At 42.3% G+C, this 12,716-nt stretch overlaps 1 protein-coding gene across 13 annotated transcripts in view; it reads right to left on the bottom strand.

Annotated features, from left to right (window-relative positions):
• The window catches only part of Cdc14b (cell division cycle 14B), a 94,919-nt gene that overhangs the window by 25,077 nt on the left and 57,126 nt on the right, over positions 1 to 12,716 (bottom strand). For all 13 annotated transcript variants that reach the window (XM_037205631.1, XM_037205632.1, XM_028891705.2 and 10 more), the window contains 4 exons: positions 6,712 to 6,778; positions 5,857 to 5,919; positions 965 to 1,052; positions 269 to 499 (listed from right to left, as the gene is read on the bottom strand). In XM_037205631.1, the coding sequence (XP_037061526.1) occupies positions 269 to 499; positions 965 to 1,052; positions 5,857 to 5,919; positions 6,712 to 6,778 (449 nt within the window). The remainder of the gene's footprint in view (positions 1 to 268; positions 500 to 964; positions 1,053 to 5,856; positions 5,920 to 6,711; positions 6,779 to 12,716) is intronic.

Below are 12,716 nucleotides of genomic sequence, written 5' to 3'. Positions count from 1 at the left end.
GGAAATGGATTAATTTAAGATATAAAAACAGTTAGCAAGAAGCCTGCCACGGCCATACAGTTTATAAGCAATATAAGTCTCTGTGTTTACTTGGTTGGATCTGAGCGGCTGTGGGACTGACGGGTGACAGAGATCTGTCCTGACTGTGGGCCAGGCAGGAAAACTCTAGCTACAGTCACGTCTTTCCATGTAACACAAACAGAGACAACACGTATCTACACATATCCTCACACATGTGCACTGCCTGTAACTAAACCTAGCCGCTTACCTTTGCAATGCACTGCAATGGCACCCTCAACATTTTCACAAATTTCCAGGAATTCTTGGACAATTGCCTCAGCAGGGGTGCTGCCATCCGGAAAGAAAAGATCATGGTGATCGAAACCAGCATCCGTAAAGCGCTTAGCATCATACATCCTTTTATTCAGACGAATAATGGTAGTTACATTGTGATTCTTAAAGTATGGAATGTAAGTCTCAGGAGAATGTTGGTGGTAACCTACATAAAGAAATGTACCACATCTTGTAAAATGCAGGAGGAAAATAATGGAAAATAGTTTCACCTGAAAGTGGGTGGAAACAGTGTCTGGATTGGGGACTGAATACCAATTTGATTATAACTGTAAAAAACAAAAGTTTAAAAAGTTAACACCCAGGCAAAACAACATGCTCAAATAACCAAGAGTGGTTAAATCATAAAGACAGAGTCAAGCTTTTCTGAATTCTTTGGTGTCTTTCTAACCTGGGCTGGGTCACCCCTCCAAAGGTAACTCAGGAGCCCCACTCCCAGGAGGTGACCATAGCAATGCTGAGCCCATCACAGACACCCAACCGTATAGCACACCAGAACTCAGAACTTGAAGTATCCTCCTGCCTCACTCAGACTCACACTACTGTACCCAGCTTGCCATTCTAGTTCAAAAGGAAAAAGACAAGGCTATAATGGTTCCACAGTTTTGCATACCACTTTCAAGCCTGGATCTTGAATGAGGTCCACAGAAGGCAAGAAACCGCTCTGGTATTATCCAGTTGAAATCTCCATTTTCTGCTTTCTGCCAATGAAAACCAGCACAATTAACCTTTGAACCACATCTCTCTCTACCTCCCTTCTCAATACTCTGAGTTCAAAGCCATTGGCTTTCGCATGTCAGCTGTTTACTAATGAATTTCCAAAGGATTGCTAACCTTCCTATTGTCAATCACTTTGTTTTAAAAGTGTTTCGCTGGGCGGTGGTGGTGCACGCCTTTAATCCCAGCACTTGGGAGGCAGAGGCAAGCGGACCTCTGTGAGTTCGAGGCCAGCCGGGCTACAGAGTGAGTTCCAGGACAGGCTCCAAAGCTACACAGAGAAACCATGTCTCGAAAACAAAATAAAACAAAACAAAAATAATAATAATAAAATGAATGAATGAATGAGTAAATAAATAAATAAATAAATAAATAAATACATAGTGTTTCTTTGCTTAGGTCATCAGCCTAGAAAACATACTCTGTACCCAATATTCTGTACTCAATTATTATATTTCAATTACCTGGTTATCTGAATAAATTCTTTTTTTTTTTTAAATAATTTATTTTTATTTTATTTGCATTGGTGTTCTGACTGCATGCATGTCTATGTGAGGGTGTCAGATCTTGGAGTTAGAGACAGTTGTGAGCTGCCACGTGGGTGCTGGGAATTGAACCCGGGTCCTCTGGAAGAACAGTTGGTGCCCTTCACCACTGAGCCATCTCTCCAGCCCCCTGAATAAATTCTTATTATAGGATATTAATTCCTATTAAGATAGCAAGCTCACCAGGTGGTGGTGGCACATGCCTTTAATCCCAGTACTCAGGAGGCAGAGGAAGGCAGATCTCTGTGAGTTTGAGGCCAGCCTGGTCTACATAGGGAGTTCCAGGAGAGCCAGAGCTGTTACTCAGAGAAACCCTGCCTCGAAAAACCATATATAAACAAACAAACGAACAAATGAACAAACAAGGAAGGAGAGGGAGAGAGAGAGAGAGAGAGAGAGAGAGAGCGAGAGCGAGCAAGCTTTTCCAGTGTGTGTGAGGACTCTAGAAGGTCCCCCACCCAGTATCCTAAACAGACAAAGTAACTTCTGATGTAAAATAATTTTGACTCAGGGTCTCACTATGTAACCCTGGCTTGTCTGAACTAGCATGCTATGTAGACGAGGATGCCCTTTAACTCAACAGAGCTCTGTCTGCCACTGCTTTCCAAGTGCTGGGATTACAAGCATGAGCCATCATGCCTGTATAACAAAACCTTTAAGAAATAAAAGGCAATTGACCGTGGCGGAGAGAATCAGTGCCAAAAGAGAAAAATCACTTAACAATTTCGGTAATAGAAACACACAGTGCTTCATGTGCCAACTGCTATTTTTAGTATTTCATATACCCAGAAAAAGTATTTTTTAAGTGTGCATGGTGTACATCTGTGTGTACATGTTCATATGTGTGAAGGCCTAACATTGGCATCTGATGCTCAATCACTTTCCACTTCATTTATTGGAACACGGTCTCTTGCTAAAGTCAGAGCTTGCAGATGCTACTAGGCTGATCTGGCTCAACCCCTCAGGGATCATCTGTCTCTTTAAGTGCTGGGATTACAGGTCTCAGACATATATGCCTACCTGCCTGGCTTGTATGTGGCTTCAAGGGATCCAAACTCTGTACAGCAAGTACTTTATCCACTGAGCCCTCTCCCCAGCCCCAAGAAAGTATATTTTATTTTACACATTTAGTTTTATGTAATTTAGTTATATAGTCACCGAAGGGCGTAGCGAGAGACTGCACTTCAGAAACAGATTGGCATTATAAGAAGTATACAGTTGTCACGAGTGAATCTCAGGATATGCTTTATCTTTGCCACAAAAACAGCCCAGATCATCAAAACACTTCAATTATACTTCAGACTTCTAAATAAAAAGTTCTTTAGAAATTGATAGCAAAAGCTAATTATCTGTGGACTTGGGATATGAATGTATGGAGTGCTGTCTGAAGAGCCTCCTCTCCTTTTGAGGAAGTTCGCTCAAAATAACTACAACAGGACACAAAGGCAAGAGTCTATAAGTTTTCCTGCCTGCAAAGGGCCTTCAAAACAGTATCTTACTCATCTGTTCAGAGGAGGGCACCTCGAGTCAAGGATTTTTTGTTTTTCTTAATCTTTAAGATAAAAAAATATAAGAGGATATCTGTGAATTTGCCTGCCTGGACACATTCTCCTGCCCCGTCAGCTTCTTCTGATAGGGTAGGTAGGCCAGACAGGGCCAGAGAATTCAGTCAGGCAATAATAATCCACATTCCCACATGAGTGTCCGCATGCATGTGTGCATGTGCCAAAGGTCAGCTTCTTTTCCACCTTATTTTTTGAGACAAGTTTTCTCATTGAATCTGAAGCTTACTGATTTCAGCTAAAATAGCTGACCAGTGAGCCCAGGGACACTGCTCTCTACACCTCCCCAGTGTTGGCATTATAGATCTCTTTTCCTGGGTGCTGGGATCTAAAACCAGATTCTTGTTGTTGCACAGTAAGCATTTTATCTGAGTCATCTCCCCAGCTCAGCTCCTGGATTTTTAATCTGCAGATTCCAGTAAAATGTTCACTTTTATTTAAAACATTTGGGACTCTTTGTTTTTAGATAGGGTGTTACTATGTAGCCCTGGTTGGCCTGAAACTCACTATGTAGACAGCTGGCCTCAAACTTGCAGAGATCCACCTACTGCTGCTGCCTGAGTGCTAGGATTAAAGGTGTTTGCTACCAGGCCTGGCTATTTGTACTTAGTTTTCATAACTTGAAACAGAAGTGTTCAGACAATACAAACAGGCTATAACAACAGCTGAGTATACCTTGGTAGACACTAGACACTGCAACTAATCACCTTTCTGTGCCCACACCGAGGACTCCAAACCTGTATCCTCATCACTACAGAAGGTCACCAAGACTAAAAACTGTTGTTAGTGGTTTTGCTCTTTGATCTTTTGGGGGACCCACCACCCAGCTCCCAAATAAATACACACGGAGGCTTAATCTTACTTATAAATGCCTGGTCTTAGCTTGGCTTATTTCTAGCCAGTATTTCTTATCTTAAATTACCCCACCTACTTTTTGTCTCTGGACTTTTTCCTTTTCTTCTGTATATCTTACTCTCACCCATGGCTGGCTGTGTGGCTAGAAGGCTGGCCTCTACCATCCTCCTCTCCTTGTTCTCTTCCTCTTTCTTCTTATCCTTCCAGGTTTCTCCTATTTATTCTCTCTGCTTGCCAGCCCTGCCCATCCCTTTTCCTGCCTTGCTACTGGCCATTTAGCTCTTTATTAGACCATTAGGTGTTTTACACAAAGTAACACATCTTCACAGAGTTAAACAAATGCAATATAAAGGAATGCAACACATCTTTGCATCATTAAACAAGTGTTCCACAGCATAAAGAGATGTAACACACCTTAGAATAATATTCCACAAAGGAAAGGCGCAAAGCTACACAGAGAAACTCTGTCTTGAAAAAACCAAAAAAAAAAAAAAAAAATAATCATGAATGAAGAACCAAGGTAAGGGTTAAAGAAGTGATGTTTCTTACCTTTCAATTTCATTTTGTTTTTTTTCCTTATGTGCATGCATGTCTGTGCATGTTTGTATGTTGGGCGCATGTATGTGTGACAATGTGTGGTACAAGCATGTGAAAACAGAAGACTGACATCAGTTGTCTTCCTTGATTGCTCACATATTACGGGAGGGTCTCTCAGCTGAACCAAGAGCTTGATACACAGACAGGGCACCATGCCCACTAAGTATTTCTGTGGATTCTGGGCATTCAAACTCCATTTCTCACTGAAGCATCTCCCCAGCTATATATATTACTTAATATTAAAAAATAAAATAAAATAAAAAAAAATAAAAGCCGGTGGTGGTGGCACACGCCGGTAGGATTTGCTGAAGGAGGCGGAAGCAGGAGGATCACGAGTTCGAGGCCAGCCTGGGCTACACATTGCCGGGCGGTGGTGGTACACGCCTTTAATCCCAGCACTCGGGAGGCAGAGCCAGGCAGATCTCTGTGAGTTCGAGGCCAGCCTGGGCTACCAAGTGAGTTCCAGGAAAAGCGCAAAGCTACACAGAGAAACCCTGTCTCGAAAAAACCAAAAAAAAAACAAAACAAAAAAAAAAAACTTCTTATTCTTTTAGATAGGATAAAAGAGGGAAATTGTGTGGGCAAATAGTAGAATTCTGGTTATAACTCAAATTTCCACTAATAAGTTCTAATCAGGCTAATCCTGCATCTTTTTTTGTTTGTTTGTTTTGTGTTTCTTTCTTTCCCTTTTTTTTTGGTGACAGGGTTTCTTTGTGTAGCTTTGTTTGTCCTAGAACTCACAGAGATCCACTTGCCTCTGCCTCCTGAGTGCTGGGATTAAAGGTTGGGCCACCATCAGCCACCACCGGCCACCACCACCCAGCGGTTCCTGCATCTTACCTGTCCCCAGTACACACACTGCAGAGATACATGTGAATGAGCTTGACTCTGGGAACCATTTCACAAGCACATGTTCAACAAAACATTATCTGGGCCAGCAGGGTAACTTAACAGTCAAGCACTTGCCACACAAGCCTGATGACCAGAGTTTGAGCTCCAGAACCCATGTAGATGTGAAAGGAGAAAGCTGATTCTGCTAAGATATCCTCTGACCTCACAAGCTCACCGATACACATCATACACATACAAGGAATAACAACAGTAACAATAATAACAAATTAAAAGCATTATTTCGTACCTAATTTTGTATCTAATATAGATAATGTTGGTCAATGACACCTCAGTAAAGTGTGGAGTGGGGAGACTGAAAAGAGGAACCTGGAACTTACCTCATAGTGTTCATATTCAACGAGATTAAATGCGTTGAAATTAAAGAAGCCGAACTGCATTGCCTAAAATACCAAAGAAAACTTTTAAGAACAAAGGTGTAAATAAAAGGCCAGTTTCCTACCCAATTTTCTACTAAGCACCAGGAAATGTCCTAGCAAGTATTACTGTACTCATGTTGAGCATTTTCTAAGGATGTGGGAGTTTTGTTCACCTATTTGTTGCTGGGCCCCTATACCACACTCTCAGCCCTAAAACTGTGTAACAAAGCAATTGTGACCCACTTATTTTTATATAAAACTTTGTAACAAATTAATTGCTGTCCAAATTACCCTGCTGAACTCAAAGTCCGGTGCCTGGAAGGAAGTTACTGTACTGTTGGTACAGGATGGGAACTTGGACCTGCATGTGCTAAGCGGACACTGCCAGAGTAGCATCCCAGCCCTACAGTTACTGTATTGTAGATATATAAACAAAACTTGGAGGAAAAAAAGAACTCAACTTTTTCTTTTAAATCAGACACACTCATAACTAATACTGTATCTAGAACCAAATTACTTAACTCTCTTACTTGTGTCTTATTTTTGTGATGCTGGGGTTGAACCCTTGGCCTCTCCCATGCTAAACAAGTTCTCAATCAACTGACTGACAACCCCAGCCTGTTCCTGTCTCCTGTCTGTGCCTTTTCCATCCTGTTCATGCACAGAAGCAATGAGAAATTCAGAATGAGCTGTTTATTGGTTTGGGGTCACTTTAATGTTAACTGGAAATGGAGTACTTCTGACCTTACACATCTCTTCTGAAGAAATTCTAACAGAGCTGTGTAGAACAACACCTTATCTTCTCCAGACACTCACCTTCTTTACTGCATGAAAACAGTCCAGGAGTGTAATATAGAAACTGCAGCTTCCGTAGGCAGCGTCTCTGAAATTCCCAAAGTGTTATTCTGTTAATGCTCTACAGCATACTCACCCCAAGACAAAGCTGACTAGAATTCAATGTCCAATGATCTCTATAGCACAGTTATACAAGAATATTCAAATTTAACTGGATAACTTTTTTCTAATTCTTTTATTTATTTATTTATTTATTTATTTATTTATTTATTTATTTATTTAGCTTTATTTTATGTACATTAGTGTCAGATCCCCTGGAACTGGAGTTCCAGACAGTTGTGAGCTGCCATGTGGTTGCTGGGAACTGAACCGGGGTCCTCTGGAGAGCAGCCAGTGCTCTTAACCATTGAGCCAACACTCCAGCCCCCTTTCTAATTCTTAAGGGTCAAAATTCCAATAAAATCACAAGAGCAAAAGCATCTAAACCTTTGGTAAAACCACTCCACACCTGAACAAAAGCATAATTAGCCAACAGGTGGTGCCACTCAAGTATCATACCAGCTGTATTCATCAATGCAAAGAGCTGAACTCTCAAAGTGCAGCAGTGTAAGGACTCTGATGGCAACCGTTGACTACTACCACTGACCTCCTAATGTGACTGACAATTCTTCAACCCAGCTAAAGGCATACTGATTCAACCTTGCAAAGAATTCTCAAATAATTTCTTTAAGAATTATCATGGCTCAAGGCATGCCCTACTTAAGTCCCACCTCACACTATCTGAACACACATGCTTGCTTCATGAATACCCTGACCTAAGTCATTAGGAACCATCCTCAATTGCTCTTCCACTTTATTCATTGAGACAAGATCTCTCAGCAAACCCAGAGGCCACCAATATGACTGACCTTGCTAGCCTAGCTTGCTCTAGGGATAGATACACTGTCTGTCTTTGCTTTCTAAGGCAGGAATTACAGGCAGGCTGTCATTTCCACCCAGCATTTGTGTATGGGCTGTGTAGAATCTAAACTCTGGTCCCCAGGCCTGTGTAGCAAGTGCTATAACTACTGAGCCATCCCCTCAAGATGCATACTAGATGATCCCAGACACATGAAGTTCAAAAGCAAACAGGCCTAAGTGACAGCAGAAAGGTAACAAGAGAGATCTCTGAGAGGATGGTAACTGACTGCGGAGGGCAGGAGGGATTCTTCAGGGGTAAGAGCCATGTTCTATATCCCAAAGTGTGGCCGTCACACTACATGTGTAATACTTAGCTGTACAATTCAGATTAGTGTTTTGGGCTGGGGTGCAGGCTCAGTGATGTGTACTTGCGTAATGCTTGAGTTCAATTCCTAAGCATGGCACACATCCATGTGCACATGCACACATATGTATGCAATGTTTGGTTTTCTAACATTAGTGCTGTCTTTCCAAATTGTATGTATCAACTTTTAAAAAGGAGAAAGGGCTATGAATACTGAGCAAACACTGAATGAGGGAAAGCACTATGGTTTGTTTGTTTTTATGTGTATAACCTCTGCAAGTAGTTAGTACTATAGTTTCTATCTTCAGAGTACAAACTTAAGTCTGTAAAGGAGACAGCAACAAGCAAAGCTGAGAGTCAGTTCTCTGATAACCAAAGCATGCTATTAATGACCACAAGACAGGCATAGTAGTGCATTCCTAGAACCCTAGCATTTGGGAAGTGCAAACAAAAAGGATCAGGGAAGAATGCAAACTTTATCCCAAACAAAGAGAAGAGAGAGACACACTTACAAAAAGTACAACAAAAACTAAGAAGGCAGAGTATTTCTATAGACTAGAGTAAGACAAGTATACTCCTTTAGACTGCTTTTTCTCACTAAGACAGAGAAAAAATGACATAATTTAAGAAGAAATCATAGGCTACTAGGTGTGGTGTCACACACCTTTAATTCCAGCACTTGAGAGGCAGAGGCTGGAGGAACTTTGTGAGTTTGAGGTGGTCTGGTCCAGGACAGCTAGAGCTGTAGAGACCCTGTCTCAAAAAAAGAAAGAAAGAAGAAGCAGAAGGAGGAAGAGGAGGAGGAGGAGGAAGAAGAAGAAGAAAGAAGAAAGAAGAAGAAAGAGGAGGAGGAAGGAAGAGGAAGAAGAGGACTGGGAGGAGGAGGAAGAGGAGGAGGAGAAATAATCATAGGCCAGGCATGGTGGCACACACCTTTAGTTCCAGCATTCAGGAGGCAGAGGTGAGCAGATCTCTTGAGTTTGAGGCCAGCCTCGTCTACATAGAAAGTTCCAGGTCAGCAAGACATACATAGTAAGAGCCTATCTCAGAAAATAAATAAATAAAATAAAGATATAATGAGAGAAAAGCAAATTAGAACTACCTAGGGAGGCCACAGTAGGAACTGGAGTTGAGGCTGTTTGTGCTACAGTCTAGCAAGGAAGTAAGCCCATTTGCATTTTGGGTCCTTGTGTTGTAAGCTGTGAGAATAGCAACAAGTGATTAACACTTTGGAGAATTCTGGGGAGCAAGGTCACCATTGTGCAACAGCAGCAGATCTAAATGTTTGCCTCTCAGGGATCACAGATAGAAGAAATGCTTCTAACAGACACAAACAGTTGCTCTTACAAGTTAAGAAGATGAGTGACTTACTTCAGCTCAGTGCCTTTCTCTCTTCCTTGTGGTGGTATTGTGTTCCCCGAAATATTGTGCACCCTAATAAACTTATCTGGGGTCAGCCACAATATTAAACATAGAGGATAGGCAGTGGTAACACATGCCTTTAATCCCAGCACTTGGGAGGCAGAGCTAGGCAGAAATCCATGTGTTCAAGGATACAGCCAGGCATGGTGACTCACGCCTTTAATCCCAGGGGGTGATGGTAGAAGGCAGAAAGGTATATAAGGTGTGAGGGATCAGAAACTAGAAGCATTTGGCCTGGTTAAGCATTCAGGCTTTTGAGCAACAGTTGAGCTGAGGACCATTCTGGATGAGGACTGAGGGGCCTCCAGTCTGAGGAAACAAGACCAGCTGAGGATCCAACGAGGTGAGGTAGCTGTGGCTTGTTCTGGTTCTCTGATCTTCCAGTTCACCCCAATACCTGGCTCAGGTTTGATTTTATTAATAAGAACTTTTAAGATTCCTGCTACAGTTCCTACCCACCTCAAATCACAGAACATTTGGGATAGTCCGTGAGGCAACAAGGAAGGGGCATTCTAGCTCAGCCATGGCTCTCCACCACTATATCACTGAATTCTGAACAATGCCAAAACAATGGAAGCCCTGTTTCAAGGAGTAGAGAGGGTTCCACAGAGAAACCTGAGGAAGAAACTGCCTTCAGTTAGGGAGACACTCTAGAGTTTATCTACAAGATGCCATATTCATCAGCTTACAGCTTTTTAAACATTTTTTTCTTTAAAATTCTTTCAAGACAATCACACTGTAGGTTGGAGGTGAGGCTGCTGTCCACTCAGAGGAGGAGCATTGCCACCTGCCACCCTCACACACAGCTGCCTGACAGTCTGCGGTGGGTCTACATCAGCAGCCACACCTGCACCTCTGCTGGCCATACTCCTGGGGAAAGGGGTCAAGTGCTGCCCCAGAAAGTTCCTCCTGTGAAGTAGGGGAACTCCCAGGTGGGTTGCATGGGAGCCTGGGTTACTGGGCACAGTACCATTAGGATTCTCCCCTGGCTACATCACAGCTTGTTTCTCAGCCAAGAAAGTCCTGCTCCACCGCTATCATTTCTAGGGTCAGAAAGAAGGTAAAGTCAGGAGACATTTGAGACTCTGAGAACAGGAGTGGGGATAGGGAAGTCACTGGCATCCAGCAAAGAGGTCAGAAGTGACAACATTCCAAAGGTGTCACTGCCAGGACTCCTGGATCTATGGTGTCATGCCACGTAACATACCTTCCTGTCAGGACTTACTCCCCCCCCCCCCAAGAATTACCACCAAAAAGTTCCTGGTAAGGGTATGATTAAATAGATCTACCACATTACCTGTACACTTATAGTAATGGTAATAAAAACTGCATATTGGTGTAAAAACAGGTTGACCAAGGGAATCAAATCAAAGACCCAGACTTAAATCCACACACCTATGGACACTCGATTTTTCACAAAGAAGCCAAAATTATACAATGGAAAAAAGAAAGTATTTTCAACAACTGGTGCTGGAATAACTGGATGTCAGCCTGTAGAAGAATGCAAATAGATCCACATCTATCACCCTGCATAAAACCTCAAGTCTAAGGGGATAAAAGACCTCAAGACACACTGGGCCTGAGAGAAAAGAAAGTGGAAAATAGCCTTGAATGCATTGGCACAGGAGACAACTTCCTGAACAGAACACAAACAGAGTAGGCACCAGGCTCAACAATTAATAAATGGGACCTCAAGAAACTGAAAAGCTTCTGTAAAACAAAGGATATTGTCAACAGGACAAAAAGACAGCCAACAGAATGAGAAAAGATCTTCGCCAACCCCACATCTGACAGAGGATTGATCTCCACAGTATATAAAGAACTCAAGAAACTAGACATCAAAATACTGAACAGTCCAATTAAAAAATGGGCTAAAGAGCTAAACAGAATTCACAAAACAAGAATCACAAATGGCTGAAAGACATTTAAAGAAATGCTCAACATCCTTAATCATCAGAGAAATGCAAATCAAAACGACTCTGAGATACCACCTTACACCTGTCAGAATGGCTACGATCAATGACAGTCAATGTTGGAGAGGATGTGGAGCAAAGGGAACACTCCTCCACTGTTGGTGGGAATGTAAACTTGTACAACCACTGTGGAAATCAGTATGGCGGTTTCTCAGAAAATTAGGAATCGAACTACCTCAAGACCCAGCCATCCCACTCTTGGGCATATACCCAAGGAATGCTGATTCATACCATAAAGATACATACTCAGCTATGTTCATAGCAGCACTATTTGTAATAGCCAGAACCTGGAAACAACCTAGATGCCCATCAACGGAAGAATGGATGACAAAAATGTGGTACATATACACAATGGAGTACTACTCAGCAGAGAAAAACAATGAAAGCATGAAATTTGCAGGCAAATAGATGGAACTAGAAAAAAATCATCCTGAGTGAGGTAACCCAAACCCAGAAAGACAGTCATGGTATGTACTCACTCATAAGTGGATTCTAGATATAAAATAAAGAACAATCAGACCACAACCCATAGAACCATGGAGGCTATATATATAGCATGGAGGTCCCTAGGACGACTGTGGCTTATAATAAATTTCAGTTTTACTCAATTATTGAAAAAAAATAGCCAAATGAATGGAAACACATGAACTATGAACCAAAGGCTGAGGGACCCCCAACTGGATCAGGCCCTCTGAATAGGTGAGACAGTTGATTGGCTTGATCAGTTTGGGAGGCAACTAGGCAGTGGGACCAAGTCCTGTGCTGACTGCATGAATTAGCTGTTTGAAGCCTGGAACTTATACAGGGACACTTGGCTCAGTCTGGGAGGAAGGGACTGGACCTGCCTGGACTGAGTCTACCAGGTTGATCGCAGTCCTGGGGGGGGGGGGCAGGATTTGCCCTGGAGGAGGTGGGAATGGGGGGTGGAGGTGGGGGGGTGGACTGGGGGTAAGAGGAGGGGGTGGGAGGGGGGAGAATAGGGGAACCCGTGGCTGATATGTAGAACTGAATGGTATTGTAAAATAAAATAAAAGAAAGAAAGAAAAAAAAATGAGGTACAGATTTAAACAGAGAACTCTCAACAGAAGAATCTCAAATGACCGACAAACATTTAAAGAAATGTTCAACATCTTTAGCCATCAGGGAAATGCAAATCAAAATGACTCTAAGATTCCATCTTACACTTGTCAGAATGGCTAAGATAAAAAATACAAGTGATAGCTCATGCTGGTGAGGATATGGAGCAAAGGGAACTACTGGTGGGAGTCCAAACTTGTACAGCTACTTTGGAAATCAATATGGCAGTTTCTTAGAAAACTGGGAATCGATCTACGTCAAGACCCAGCTATACCACTCTTGAGAATATA

This window comes from Peromyscus leucopus, chromosome 5 (assembly GCF_004664715.2).
Source record: "Peromyscus leucopus breed LL Stock chromosome 5, UCI_PerLeu_2.1, whole genome shotgun sequence".
Classification (NCBI taxonomy): Eukaryota; Metazoa; Chordata; class Mammalia; order Rodentia; family Cricetidae; genus Peromyscus; species Peromyscus leucopus.
This window is presented reverse-complemented; position numbering and strand designations above follow the sequence as displayed.